The sequence below is a fragment of the Lepus europaeus genome, chromosome 16 (assembly GCF_033115175.1).
Source record: "Lepus europaeus isolate LE1 chromosome 16, mLepTim1.pri, whole genome shotgun sequence".
NCBI lineage: Eukaryota > Metazoa > Chordata > Mammalia > Lagomorpha > Leporidae > Lepus > Lepus europaeus.
The window spans coordinates 71,659,475-71,675,056 of NC_084842.1; the positions used below are offsets into that span (position 1 = coordinate 71,659,475).

General features: G+C 46.0%; 1 protein-coding gene across 1 annotated transcript in view; it reads left to right on the forward strand.

The window, feature by feature from the left end:
• The window catches only part of CCDC149 (coiled-coil domain containing 149), an 89,861-nt gene that overhangs the window by 14,878 nt on the left and 59,401 nt on the right, over nucleotides 1-15,582 (forward strand). Inside the window, exon 2 of the mRNA XM_062212945.1 lies at nucleotides 14,189-14,350. Coding sequence (XP_062068929.1) covers nucleotides 14,189-14,350 — 162 coding nt within the window. The remainder of the gene's footprint in view (nucleotides 1-14,188; nucleotides 14,351-15,582) is intronic.

Here is a 15,582-nt window from a genome sequence, read left to right on the forward strand (position 1 = left end):
TTGTGGGCATTGGGAAGTGACCCAGCTAAAAGAATTGTGTGCATGCGCGCGCTCTCTCTCTCTTTCTCTCTTTCCACACACACACACACACACACACACATTTATATATATATATAAAGTATATATTATATATAATTCTCTCTGTCACTGTACCTTCCAAATAAATAAATAAACTTTACAGTCTTTTTCTGATTTCTTTTTGAGACAAGGCAAAGATGAGCTTTGGCAGTTTTACAGCTTTAAAGTCAGTTTGACTAAAATGTTGTCCATGCTTTGTTAACTTTTTACTGCTACCCAGCCCACAGGCAAACCCCTCTACAGCTAAATCAAGTTTATATATAATGCAGTCACCTCCCAATGTATCCTTCCATCCCTCGTGTGACTGCTACATGTTATGATATGTAAGTGTAGTCTGTGAGGCCTGTCACTTGTTCCCAGCATTTCCCAGGTGGCTGGAACCCTGGAGAGAAAAGGGAGAGCCTTGGATGCCAGGGTGATTTTTGTGTTCCATCCTGAACACGTGGTCTCTGGAAGAGACCAGAATCACACACCCCACCATCAGCATCTCAGCTTGAGGCAAGGTTGCATCAGCCGAGCACTGGGGAGAGAGGACATTCACTCTAGGCAAGTGATGATTTTAAAAATGCATATGCCATCTTCCGCAATGAGAGGGAGTTTCCTGGCCCATTTACGGCCAATAAGAATCTGGAACACTGATCTTTCTCTGTTTGCGTTTCCTCCTCATCTGTATAGACCTGAAAAGCGCAGGGATGTACTTGATGCTCAGTAGAGGCTGAGAAAATAGGGAGAGGGAGGAAAGGGGGGAGAGGAGGAGAGAGGGGATTGAAATAGACATTCAGGCAAGCCTTCCTTATTCAAAACTTCAGCTAGCCAGGGCCCTCAGTGAATTTCACATACCCCCTGGCTACTATAGTTCACATTATAAACTCTTCCAATTACCTGAAATCTCACTTAACTTAAATTTCAGCACACCCCCTGGGGCACTCAAATAATCAAAGTTTGCCTGTCGAAAGTAATGCCGGAGAGGGGGAAACTTGATGGTAAGTTTGAGAAAGATAGATCATTAAAAAAAAAAAAAAACAGTCATTGTAGAGAATGGCATTCGAATCATTAAGCCACCAACTGGAAATCGCTGAAATGTTATCTGTAAATGACAGAGGTGAACACAGATGCGGTAGAGGGGCTGTGGAGACGCTCAAAGAGTTGGACAGCTAGTGGGTGGGGCGTAGACCTGTGCAGGAGAGGCTGCTACCCAAGGCCCAAGGAAGTTAGCATCCAGGATGGCGTCAGCAGAGTGAATGTCAGTGTGTGGCCTGCCCCACCCGGCATCTTACTCTACAAATCCCAAACTCACATCTTGGCGAAATTAAATATACACATGTCTCCAAGGGATGGTCCCAGTGCCTCTCTGTGGTCGGTGAATCTGCAGGATTCCTGAGAATAAAAGTGCTGAGGGGTGGCTGTTTGGTGTGGTGGTGTAGACTCCACTTGGGACACCCGCATCCCATGCTGGAGTGCTGGGGTTTGGGGACTGGCTTTACTCCCCATTCCCACTTCCTGTTAACGCACACTCTAAGAGGTGATGGCTCAAGAAATTGGATTCCTGCCACCTGCGTAAGCGATTTGGATTGAGTTCCTGGTTCTGGCCTTGGCATAGCCCTGACTGTTACAGGCATTTAGGGAATGAACCAGAGGGTTGAAGTGCAATCTCTCCCTCTCTCTCTCTCTCTCTCTCTCTCTCTCTCCCTCTCTCTCTCTCTCAAATAAAAACAAAAGAGAAGCTGAAGGAGTCAGGGAGGTGGGTTATGACACGATATTGAAGGGATCTTATTTGCCAATTCCCTGAATGCCAGAGATGTTTTTTTAAATGAAGAGTGGCAGGGCATGACTGATGTTTTCCAAAGGGATCCATCCCTGCGTGAGAAGTTGCTGTGATGCTCAAAGAGCCCAGTAGAGGTTCCAGCAATGGGAGGGGGGCACTTATTTGAGGCTGGGGAAGGTGTGTCAGCTGCTGAATGCCGTCTACCTGGGACTGCATGGGGTTGGGAAGGGAGGAGTTACTGGGTAAGGATGGAGGGCAGGGAAGGTGGAGGCAGAAGTGGGAGACCAGGGGAGGAAGCACCTCTGAGATGGAAAGTTTCTGGTGAACTCTCCTCCCAGGTGTGTTTATCCCACACAGAGTGAGCAGCCCTCGTGGACCAGCAGGCGTGTCCTTGTCATGGCTAATGAGAGCTAGCCTGACGCCATCAGTAAGGACCCCTGAGGAGCAGGTTACTTGACAGAGAGGGGCTCCTCCGACACCCCAGCCACCTTCCCATCACCGCAGCTGTCATCTGGCCGTAAAGCCATCGACAGCAATGAGTATGTCAGGTGGTCCCGTCATCATGGTGATCTCCTGGCTACAATTCTGACTTGCTCTCTGGTCGGTCACAGTACAGGGGTTCATCAAAGCCTCATCGTGGCAAGCCAATGTCTTAAGAGGAGGAACCCAGGCTGCCCCCATGGTGTTTGTACCGGGGTGCGTATTAATACCGACGCATGAGTTAGGAACTCGGCTTTACACACATAGTTGAAATGCAATTCAACTATGGGAAATCTATTTCTGGGAGGGTGATAAAGCTCATGATATCTGGTCTCCTTGCCAGCAATTGGGCATAGTTTATGGAGTTTATTCCATCCAGGCCTCGCTGATGGTGCCGCATGCCTGCTGTGTGGCTCTTTGCTTTCTCCAGGGAGCAGGTGTTTTCCCTGCTCCCTGGAGAAGCCCTGCAGTCTCTCCATGTGTGTTCCTGCAACCCCTGATGCACTGTCCGTGTGCTCCTGTATACAACCAATAGAGCCTCGGAGGTTAGCAAAAATAGATGGGATTATTAGTAAATGACCACTGTTTTCTTCCGCCTAGGGGGAACCTTGCAAAGATGAGAAATGAACTCTGGAGAGTGGACCCTCTCTGTGTTGGTGAACTTGGGTGGCTTTCTCACTTGCCAGCATTCACTTCTTTCTCATTAGCATCTGAACTTGGAGGGCGTTACTTTTTGTTGTAGTCTGCACAGTAAGGATTTTTAACAGGTGCCCTGTCCTCCGCCAGGCAAGGATGGCACACAATCTGCTGTAGGCCAGCAGGAGACACTCTTGTAGGGGGAGACCGGACACTGAAACTACCAAGTTCAATCCCCCTGCTGGGTAACCCCTGCCCAGACCTCTCCTTCAGTGCGACCTGGTGGTTGGTGGCTCCGGGTTCTAAAGTTGCTTTGCTCCTCGTCTGGCCTCAGTTTAGCTCTCTCTCCTCTTGCCAAGTCTGTGGCCACCTCGCTGCACATTCGTGTGTTAGAATGCCAGTTACTGTTGCTTACAAGGAGAGGATTTAAACGGATCCCTTCCTGTCCTGTGATAAAGACTGAATTGGCCTCTGGGCACGCCGGGGTCCTCCTCTCTACCTGCTCTTTCAGAAGGAGACCATGTAGATTAAATACAGTCTTTCAGATGGAACGCTGCGGTATACTTTGCAACATAGTATTCGACACTAACCAGTGGCTGCTGCTGCTACTGTTGGAATCAAATAAAGGTCTTCTTAGTACTGTAACAGTACCTGGCACATGGTAAACATTCAAAAATATAATAATTTCTTTTCTGAATACAAAATGAGTCCATGGTCCCCCGAAGTCAGGAGAGGGGCAAACATCCATGGTTCCTACTCTACAGGTGAATTTGTCCAGAAGGGTTAGACCGTGACTGAAGGAGAGCTCAGGCCCAAGCATCCCTCGGCCCCACCTGAGCCACCAGAAAGTGGAGTATTTATTCCCGCAGTTTGCCAGGCTCTTCTCAGCTCTTTGGAGTGTGTTTGGGCAGCCCTGCGACACACTCGCCCACTGTTGCCATTCTGATGTCAGCTGCTGTGGCTGAGGCTCAGTCCATGCGTGTGTCTGGTTGCCAGGGCAGCATCCATTCTGACAACGTGTGTTAGACAAGGTGAGAACAGACCACAGCAGGACATGCAAAGCTAGGGTGTTCCTTGTGGGCATAGCTGATTAGATCAACCTGCAAGGTCCACTGGCAAGTGTGTGCCGTGTGCTCAGTGGCTTGCTTCTCTCCCAGCTAGCCAGGCAGCACACTCTCCCCAGGCTGCACAGTTTAATGCAATCCATGCCTCGGGCTGTCGGGACCCAAGCTTCCTCCTAAGTGTGTCTTTGAATGACACTCCCCTATTCAGAGACCCTCAAGGCTGCTGATTGCTGGAAGAATTAAACTCCTTTGGCTCCACTGCCAGGCCCTCCCTGACCTGGCCTGTCCTGTTCCCATTGCATCTCCTGCAGCTTCTTTTCCCACGCTCCCCGCTGCCAGCCCTGAGTGGCAGCCACTGTTCTGTCCGTGTCTTCCGGCGGGCATCATACCTCTGCTCTTAGCCATTTTTCCACCAGGAGTATTGTTTGCCTGGTCACTGCTGCTTGTCACAACGCCCTGTGTCCCCAGACAACATGAGTCCCTATGCCTGTTCCTCGGGATCCATTCCACCCGTCACAGCTTCCTCCAGCTCTGAACACCCCCGGGCTGAGTTATGGGGGAAGTCGTGGCCGTGGTGATCAGCGTGGCAATAGCACTTACTGTTCTACTACCTTACAGAGACTAACTTGTCCCTCCCATGCCAGCTCTAGGAAAGCACTCTCCTTATCCCCCGTGTGACAGAGGGGGAAATCAAGGCACAGAGAGGCTAGGAAATTGATCGCGTAGCTAGTGAGTGGCAAAGACAAGATTTGAGCTCAAGAATTCAGGCTGCTTTGACTGCGCTCTCAACCAATTGGCTTTGCCATGTGTCCCAGGAGTGCTGTTTGCGTGTCTGTCATAGCATTCAGAACAGGGGGGTTGGTAACCATCGGTGGTGGTGAGGCTGCCTGGTCCTGTCTATTATGATCACCCATTTATTATCGGCATAATTGTAACAGGTGTCTCAGACGCCGTTCTAAGTATGTGGGCAATTCCCCTCCTCGCTGACCATGAGTCTGCATTAATTTGAATGCATAGGAAGAGCACTGAACTTGGGTGTGAAGAATGCGGAGTTGAGGTTCTAGCTCGGGATCCTCGTATCCAGCCTTGAATCAGCCACTCCGCCTTCTGGAGTGAGGGAGCTGAGCTGTATGCTTCCCGGGGCCTTCCTAGCTGTGAGCTGGGGGTGTGGCATCGGACCTGTGCCTCCTGAAGAAGCCGTACTGAGATAACGGGCAGTGCTTCTCGCTCATTGTGCGTGTGAGTTACGGACTTTCACGTGTTGCTCCACAACGAGGATGTGCTGAGAAATGCGTCACTAGGCAGTTTCATTGTGTGAGCATCAGAGCAGGTGTATGTACAAGCTAAGAAGGCTACAGTGTCACCAGGCAGTGCAGTCTGATGGGACCACTGTCAAATATGCAGTCAGTCATTGACCAAAATGTCATGAGGGGCCGGTGCTGTGATGCTGTGACATACTGGGTAAAGCCGCTGCCTGCAGTGCTGGCATCCCATATGGGCACCTGTTCGAGTCCCGGCTGCTCCACTTCCAATCCAGCTCTCTGTTATGGCCTGGGAAAGAAGTAGAAGATGGCTAAAGTTCTTGGGCCCCTGAACCCACATGGGAGACCCGGAAGAAGCTCCTGGCTTGTGGCTTCAGCTCAGCACAGCTCTGGCCATTGTGCCCATCTGGGGAGTAAACCAGCGGATTGAAGACCTCTCTCTCTCTCTCTCTCTCTTTGCCTCTCCTTCTCTCTCTGCCTCTCTTTCTCTCTGTGTAACTCTAACTTCCAAATAAATAAATGAATCTTAAAAAAAAAAAAGAAAGAAAATAGAGGAAGGGACCATTGTAGGTAGTCATTAGCTGCAAAAGGCAAGGAAGTAGATTTTTCCCTTCAGCTTTTACAGGGAATGTAGTGTGGCCCACTTTAAAAAAAAAAAAAAACAAAAAAAAAAACCAATAATAAAATATTCAACTCAAAGTCATGATTAGTGCTTTGGAAGGAAGTAAAACCAGAGAAGGAAAGTGCAAGCCTGGGTGTTGGCAGACAGGGATGAGCATCCTGGGAAGGAAAGGTTACAACAGAGATTGGGATGAAGCCAGAGATATACCAAGCAGCACAGAGGGAGCAGCAGTGCAAAGGCCCTGAGGTAGGACTCCAGCATTTTCCTTCGAGTCACAAAGTTACTTGTATATTGTTGGAAATACCGGTTTATCCAAGACAGGTAACATGTTGAATTGCTAATGTTATTATTATTCTTGTTTGGTGCCAATCTAGAATAGGAAAAAGAGCTAGGAGTAGGCAGTGGAGGGTTCTGTCTAAGCTGACAGCTGTTAGGAAGGTGACCCCTGGAAGACACTTCACCTCTCTGACACTCAGCTGTTTTGTCCCATAAAACAGATAGATGGTGCTCATCCCTCTTGGTGTAGCGTGTTGACTAACAGATGAGAGACAGTCTGTGAAAGGGTTTTGTGAACTTTAGATGCTATAAAAGTGATGTGTTTAATTTTGCAAAAGTGCTTACGAAGCCTTTACCCTAGCACACTTTATTTGAAGCACTCAGTAACCTCAATGAGCAGGTATTTTTAAAAAGACTTACTTGTTTGTTTGAAAGGCAAGTGACAGAAAGAAAGGGGGAGGGAGGGAGGGAGGGAAAAGGAGGAAGGGAGGGAGATATCTTCCACCCACTGGAACATGCTGCAATGGCTAGGGCTGGTCCAGGCTGAAGCCAGGAGCCAATAACCCCAGCCACATCTCTCACATGAGCAGCAGGGGTGTAAGTCCTTGGGCCATCTTCCGCGGCCTCTGTAGGCATATTAGCAGGGCACTGGATTAGAAGCATAGCAGCCGGGCTTCGGACCTGTGCTCCCATATGCGATGCTGGCGTGACAGCCTAACTCCAAGGCAGCACAAGGCCTGGCCTAGTGTAAGGCATTACTCAAAGTTGCCTCCATCCCAAACACCTGGCAGATAATCTCTATTGCAGAATGGCCTTAGGCTGGCACTGTGGTGTAGGGGGTAAAGCCACTGCCTGCAGTGCCGGCATCCAGTATCAGCAATGATTTGAGTCCTGGCTGCCCCACCTCTGATCCATCCCCTCGCTATGGCCTGGGAAAGCAGTAGAAGATGGCCCAAGTGCTTGGGCCCCTGCACCCACATGGGAGACCAGGAAGAAGCTCTTGGTTCATGGCTTTGGATCGATCCAGCTCTAGCTGTTGTGGCCATTTGGGGAGTAAACCAGGGGATGGAAACCTCTCTCTCTCTAACTCTGCCTTTCAACTAAATAAATCCTTAAAAAAAAAAAGAGTGGCCTTGATTCAGATCCTTTGAGGCTCCTCGACCTTGAGAACTCGTGCAGCACCTTCTCAGTAACTCCCCCACCCCAGCCCAGCCGCCACCGAGCCTCTCCTGGGATCTTTCCTCGAATGCTTGTTAGTGAATGAACACATACTCAGCGTGAGAGGATAGTAATTTAAAAACTTTTAAAATGGCAGCCCACAACAAGGATGTGCAACTAGGAGCACATATGTGTTTATTCCTACACACGTGTTCAGAAAAGAAACTTCTCAAGAAACAATACTCACCCTTCCTGCCTGGGACACATGCTAACAGTTTTTGCTCTATTCTGTATTTCTTTTAAAAGAAAATGAAGATTGCAAACTGAATTGATTTTTCCCCCAGAAACCTTTTATTTAAACTATACAAACTTCATGGACTTTATAAATAACAACTTTAAGAATGTAGTGATTCTTCCCACCCTACCTGCCTTCCCACCCACACTCCCACCCTTCTTCCTCATCCCTCTCCTATTCTCATTCTTATTTTTTACTAAGATCTATTTTCATTTTTTTAAATATTTATTTATTTACTTGAAAGTCAGAGTTACACAGAGAGAGAAGGAGAGGCAGAGAGAGAGAGGTCTTCCATCTGCTGGTTCACTCCCTAGATGGCCACATCGGCCAGAGCTGCACCAATCTGAAGCCAGGAGCCAGGAGCTTTTTCCAGGTCTCCCACAAGGGTGCATGGTCCCAAGGACTTAGGCCATCTTCCACAGCTTCCCAGGACAGAGCAGAGAGCTGGATCGGAAGTGGAGCAGCCTGGTCTTGAACCGGCGCCCATATGGTATGCCAGCACTATAGGTGGTGGCTTTACCTGCTACGCCACAGTGCTGGTCCCTAAGATCTATTTTCAATTAACTTTATACACATAAGATTAACTCTATACTAAATAAAGAGTTCAACAAATAGTATGAAAAAAAAAAACAGTCAAGGCAAAGGCTGTTTAAAGTCATCACATCTCAGTCAATTTCACTTCTGTAGATTGACAACCGCTCTATTAGTTGTCACAGATCAGGGAGAACATAAGACATTTGTGCTTTTGGGACTGGCTTATTTCATGAAGTATAATGTTTTCCAGTTGCATCCATTTTGTTGCAAACAACAGGATTTCATTCTTGATGTAGGCACCAATAGCTATAAACTGTTCTCTTATCACTGCTTTTGCTGTATCCCATAAGTTTTGATATGTTGCATTGTCATCTTCATTTGTTTCCAGAAATTTTTTCCTGAGTTGTTAATTTCCAGCTTTATTCCATTGTGATCAGAGAAGATGCATGGTATTATTTTGATTTTTTTTTTTTTGATTTGCTGAGACTTGCTTTATGGCCTAGCATATGGTCTATCCTAGAAAAGGTTCCATGCACTCACTGGTCAGAAGAATGTGTATTCTTTAAGTGTAGGATGAAAAGTTCTGTAGATATTCATTAGGTTCATTTGGTCTATAGTGTCAGTTAACTCTGTTTCCCTGCTGATTTTCTGTCTGGTTGATCTATTACTGAAAGTGGCATATCGAACTCTTCCATTACTATGGTATTAAGTCTATGTCTCCCTTTAGATCCATTAACATTTCTTTAAATAGCCAAGTGAACTGTAATTAGTTGCATACATGTTTACAATAGTCACATCTTCCAGTTGAAATGATCCCTTAATCATTACATAGTGCCTTTCTTTGTCTCTTTTAACAGTTTTTGTGTTAAAGTCTATTTTTTCTGCTACTAGGATAGCTACACCAGCTCTTTTTTTTATTTCTGTTAGCATAGAATGACTTTTTCCATCCTTTAATTTTCAATCTGCATGTATCTTTATTGGTGAGATGTTTCTTGTAAGCATTAAATCGATGGGTCTTGTTTTTTTTTTTTGGACAGGCAGAGTGGATAGTGAGAGAGAGAGACAGAGAGAAAGGTCTTCCTTTTTGCCGTTGGTTCACCCTCCAATGGCCGCTGCGGCCGGCGCATCGAGCTGATCCGAAGCCAGGTGCTTCTCCTGGTCTCCCATGCGGGTGCAGGGCCCAAGGACTTGGGCCATCCTCCACTGCCTTCCCGGGCCATAGCAGAGAGCTGGCCTGGAAGAAGGGCAACCGAGATAGAATCCGGCGCCCCAACCGGGACTAGAACCCGGTGTGCCAGCGCCGCAAGGCGGAGGATTAGCCTGTTAAGCCACGGCGCCGGCCAGGGTCTTGTTTTTTAATTCAGCCAGTCCCTATGTTTTAACTGGAGAGTTGAGGCCATTTACATTCAAGGTGACTATTGATAAGTAGCAACTTGGCCCTGCCATTTTTCTATGAATATTCCTATTGTTTACTTTGGATTTTCTTTGTACTTTTACTGGGAGATTTTCTGCCTTCACCTTTCATGGTGATGATCATGTTTCTGTGTTTCTGTGAATAGCACATCCTTAAGCATCTTTTGTAAGACTGGACTAGTCACTAGTGGTGAGCAATTCTGTCAATTTCTGTTTGATATGAAAGGTCTTTATTTTATCTTCATTCAAAATGAGAATTTTGCAAGGCACAGTATTCTGGGTTGACAGGTTTTTTTTCTCTTAAAACTTGGACTATATCTCCCCATTCTCTCCTAGCCTGTAGGGTTTCTGATGAGAAGTCAGCTGTGAGTCTAATTGGAAATCCTCTGAAATTTATCTGGTGTTTCTCTAGTGCACATTTTAAATCTTTTCTTTATGTCTTACTGTGGAGAGTTTGAGTACAGTGCATCATGGTGAGGATCTTTTCTGGTCATGTCTATTGGGAGTTCTGTGTGTTTCCTGTACTCAGATGTCCCTTTCCTACTCCAAACTGGGGAAGTTTTCTGTAATTGTTTCACTGAAAAGGCCCTCTAATCCATTCCCTCACTCCATGCCTCCTAAGATCCGTGTGTTGGGTTGTTTGTTAGCATCCCATAAATCTCCAACACTTTTTAATTTTTCTAATTTCTTCTTCTTCTTCCTTTTTTTTTTTTTTTGGTCTGACTGTAAAATTTCCAGAAATTTATCTTCTAATTCAGATATTCTTTCTTCTGCCTCACTGAGTCTGTTGTTAAGGCTTTCCACCACATTTTTAATTTGATCTATTGAATTCTTCATTTAAAACATTTCATTTTTATTTGTCTTTAAAAATCTCAATTGCATGGAAAAATTTTCATTTTTGTCACATATGCATTTCTTTAATTCATGGATTTGCTTGTGGTTACTTCTAAGCAATCCCATGATCAATTTTTTGGAATTCCATTTCTGGCCTTTCCCCAGTCTGTTCATCTTCACATTCTAGTATTGAAGTGTTGTTGTGTTCCTTTGGGGGAATCATGTTGTCTTCCTAATTCTTGCTTCTTGAATTTCTGTGTTTATTTTATGCATTTATGGAGATACTTGTTGGATATTTTTCCCCTTATGATGGTTTTTATCTTTGGACTAAGCCCCTGTGGCTTAGTGGAGTGTTTGCTCTTTCAGTGAATACCCAGAGGGATTGGGAGCTCTGTTCAGTGCTCCAGGGTGAGGGGAGTGTCCATGTTGAGCACAGTAAATCAATCTCTCTCTCTCTCTCTCTCTCTCTCTCTCTCAGTGGGGAGGGTTTGATCAGCTCTGTTGGTGTAGTCTCATGCTTACCTCCTCTCTTCCAAGGAGACCAATGCCTGGTTGCTAGCCCCAGTCAGTACAATATTCATTCAGGCTGCCACAAGAACCACACAAAGGATCCCTGCAGTCCTCAGTGTAGCTTGGATCCTGCACAATGACTCTCACCAGTCAATCAGGAAGCCCTGAGTATGTGGGGCTGCCCATAGTGACTGCTCAGAGATTTAGCCACACCCTGCACCCTCCCTCTCTCTTTGCCTCTCTCTAACTCTGCATAAAAACCTCTTCTGAGAAACAATTTTTCCCCCAAGATTGATATTTTTAAGATTTATTTATTCATTTGAAAGAGTTACAGAGAGGCCGGGGGGGGGGGGGGGGAGGGAGGGAGGGAGGGGAAGAGGAAGGGAGAGAGGAGAAGTCTTCTGTCTGCTGGTTCACTCTTCAGATAGCCACAATGGCCAGAGCTGCGCTGATCTGAAGCCAGGAACCAGGAGCCTCTTCTGGGTCTCCCACGTGGGTGCAGGGGCCCAAGGACTTGGGCCATCCTCCACTGCTTTCCCAGGCCACAGCAGAGAGCTGGATCGGAAGTGGAGCAGCTGGGTCTTGAACCTGCACCTGTATCGGATGCTGGTGATACAGGCCATGGTTTTAACCCACTGTGCCCCAGCGCCAGCCCCCAGCAATGACCTTGGAAAGGTCACCCTTTTCTTGGAGTGGCTTTCTGGTCTACAGAATGCAGTTGTTTTCCTAGATTTTGATGGCGTTTACAGTTGTTCTGTTTCCCACACCCTCATCCCTGCTCCTCAAACCCTGGACCACTGGAGCTCAGGGAGGCTTCTGCGCCTGTTTTCTCACCGGTTCCTGTGAGCTAGGAGCGGGGGAGGTCAGCCAGTGCTCTTTACAGCTCCTGCAGCCCAGTCTGACCAGCATCTGAGGGAAATGGCTTCTCTCTTGGCCCCTAACGGATCGCCATTCAGGATCAGGGAACTCGAATTTCCACCGGCAGGTGGTGGCCCGTACCTCCCGTTCAACAGACTCACCCTCCTGCTCACGTCTAAGCTGACCTGCTGTACCTGACGGCATCTCTGTGCGATGGCAATATTCCCACGAAGTCAAGGACCTTGAGCATCTTTGGCGTCTCGGGTTTGAACCTGATAAATTGAAGGGACAAAGGTGGCTGTCTTTGTGCCCTGGGTCCCCATAGCATTGCCAGCCAGGCCCTGCTGACTACAGGAACAGCACGGCAGAAGGCAGGGCAGATCTGTTAAATTGTGTGTAAATGGTATTTTTTTTCTGTGAAATCTCAATACTTCCCTTAGGACATTGCAGTTTAGGTTTTTAGCTACTCTCCTCTGATATTTACTTGTCGGGGAATTTACTCTTGAGAAATCACTGTGGCAACAGAACTGCTTTGCCTCCACGACGACGATGTCAAAGTCTCAAAATCCAGGACATTTGAAGGCAGGATTCCAACCTCATTACTGCAAGGAATAAAATTCGTCCAAGGTGGAAGTGTCCTCTCTCAGAGCTCAGATCCGCCTCAGAACCGCTTTTCTTTCCCCTTTGTTTTTGAAGCTAAGCAATTACTTTTTTTTTTTCCCAAGGAAAAAAAAATGTGCTAATGCACAAAACTCTTTTTTCTCCCTTTCATTTATTTGAAATTGAACTTAACAAAGTCAGTTCCAAGCAAGCACTATATATGAGTAATGCTTTTTGTCCATAAAAGAGCATTGACTCGAATGGTATGGGAGTGCTGATTCTCTCTGCTTTGTGTGAGCGTCCATGATGACAAAGTGCTCATGTCACAGTGTATAATGAAACTATAAATTGTTTTCATGAATGCTCTGAATTTGGGCTTTTACGGGCCAAATTCAAAAGGTATTTAGTGCCACATTTCACATATGTGAATTACAACAGTCGGCGCAGTATAGCCTATGAAAGTAAAAAGTTCTAGTTGGGCGCCCACTGGCCGATGGGGTGGGTGGGTGATTGTCAGTTTCTGGGACTGGGTTTAAGGAGGAAATCCCGTGACTCCGAGGCAGTGTTCCAGCCAGGTACCCCAACAGTTTTGGCAGAATTTGAAGTGTGGCTAAAATGCGTGACTCCTTAAGGTGGTCTCGGGGTGGTGGGTGCTTCCATTTGAATCATAGAAGAGGTTGTACATATTACAGCCAATCTAGTGGACACATCAGCAAGTGAAAAATGCTTTCTGGATCGCATAGATTTATGGTTCAATTAAATTATTTGTAATAACATTTTGAGTATTTTTATGGGTTAATTCTAGAAAATACAGAAAAACATAGACAAAATAACAACAAGGGCAAATAATTTTACCAATGAGATAATAGTTAGCAGCAACATTATAAAGTTTTAATTAAATGTCTATCACTTTGTAAGAGTTTAATAAAATTTACATATTCTTGTCTGTTTTTATACACATACAGACACACAAAAGAGTACTTCAAATATTCATGGAAAATGAACTAAATGTATGAGTTTATTCTAGTATAAGAAAAAATTTTAAACCCATAGATAGCTTTTTCATAATATGCATAATACATATAAAATTATTTTGCACTAAAATTGTTTGGCACCACAATAAGCTCCAAGTTAAAGTTTTTTAAAAAAAGATTTATTTTATTTATTTGAAAGGCAGAGTTACAAAAAGAGGTAGAGACAGAAACAGAGAGAGACAGAGAGAGAGAGAGAGAGACAGAGAGAGGGAGAGATCTATCTGCTGGTTCACTCCCCAGATGACCACAACAGCTGGACCTGAGCTGATCATAAACCAGGAGCCAAGAGCCAGGAGCCAGGAGCTTCTTCCAGGCCTTCCATGGGTGGGTGCAGGGGCCCAAGAACTTGGCCCATCTTCTACTGCTTTCCTAGGCCATAGCCGAGAGCTAGCTTTGAAGAGGAGCAGCCGGGACTGGAACTGGCACCCATATGGGATGCCAGCACTACAGACGGCAGCTTTATCTGCTACGCCACAGTGCCGGCCCCTGATACATTTCCTTTTAAAACAAAATTGAGGGCTCCGTCATCTCTTTACCCATCAATGTACTTTAAAAAAAAAAATCTGCTTTTTTATTTATTTTCCAATTAAATTATTTTATCTGCCCCCATTTGTGCAAGTTTGTGGACCTCAAGGTTCTGGGTCTTTTGAGAGGAGACCAAGCATTGGGTGCTGTCCCTGGGTGTAAGCTCTGCCCAAGTGACCAGGCAGGTGTTCGGCGCGGTGTGTGTTCCATGGAGGCCTGTCACTTGCATTTGTCTGCTCCGCAGTACCTGGTGTGTAAAAGGAAGCTGGAGAGTAAGAAGGAAGCGCTCCTGATCCTCTCCAAGGAGCTGGACAGCTGCCAGCAGGAACGGGACCAGTACAAACTCATGGCCAACCAGCTTCGGGAGCGCCACCAGTCGCTGAAGAAAAAGTACCGAGAACTGATCGTAAGTATGACGTCATACCACTTCTCTGTCCCCCAGTTAGGAGAGAAAGAGGGGACCTTCACAAACTGTTTCTTCAAAAAATGGTTAAATGCAAGCAGTTCAAAGGGGACAAATTCAGAAGTCAGTCACCACCCTCACGGCCTGCCCGCCCTGCCTCGCTGGCTAGTCCGTATGCACAGTTCCGGGCTGCCTGCTCTGGTGCTGGCGAGCTGTGCACCGGTGACTGTGCCCAGTGCACTCGTTCATGTGGAGTTTTGTTTGTCTTAAAGGGAGATTTGTGTTGTATCTTACACGTGCATTAATACAGAGGCCACTGGTCCACACGTGCCTGTTCGTATTTAATTTTAAAAGAATTGGGATTAAATAAAAAGAAGAGACACAGTCCCTCCGTCTCACCTGTTCCCTTTCGTGGGCTCAGTTGGTGCAGGTGGCTGGGGGCCACACACCAGTCAGCATTGGTGTAGAACTCGTGTGGCGCTACAGAGCAGTTCTCTCACTGCAGAGTTCTGGTGAGCAGCGTGCTGCAAAACTCTTCTAAAATGTGCTCTTTTCACTCCGCACTTTAATTGGGACATCTTTCCAGGTCATATAGGTTAAATTCAGTGTTTTAAATATCTACATGGTGATCCTTGATGTGAATATACACTTTTTTGGTAACCTTTTCCTTCTCCTGGGCTTTTAGATTTTTCTCTAGGTTTTCACTTGGTAAGATTTTTTTTTTTTAAATTTACTCAAGAGTCAAGGAGACAGAGAGAGAGAGAGAGAGAGAGAGAGAGAGAGAGAGAGAGAAATGGGGCTCCCATCTGCTGGTTCATTCTGCAAATTACTGGAAGTCAGGTCAGGTCTCCCACGCTGGTGGCAGGGACCCAAGTACTCACCTGCTGCTTCCCAGGATGCATGTTAGTAGGGATTTGGAGTTGAGAGCGGAGCTGGGACTTAAACTTCGGTCCTCTGATTGTCTGCTGTCATATGACATGATTATTAAGGGTGCAAAATATATTGCAGTTGAGGATACAATGATAGTTTCAATTCTTGCTTCTTTTGTTAAATTGATGCAATCTCTTTTTAAGTGTCAACATTGTTGCAAACATTTTATAATCTATGTGGGAATTATTGCATTTCCCTGGAATAGAAATAGAAGGATTGCTCATATTAAAATAATGTTGACATAAATCAGGTATAAGATTGTACATTTATTTACTTATTCACCTGAGATATTTATATCCCCAGAT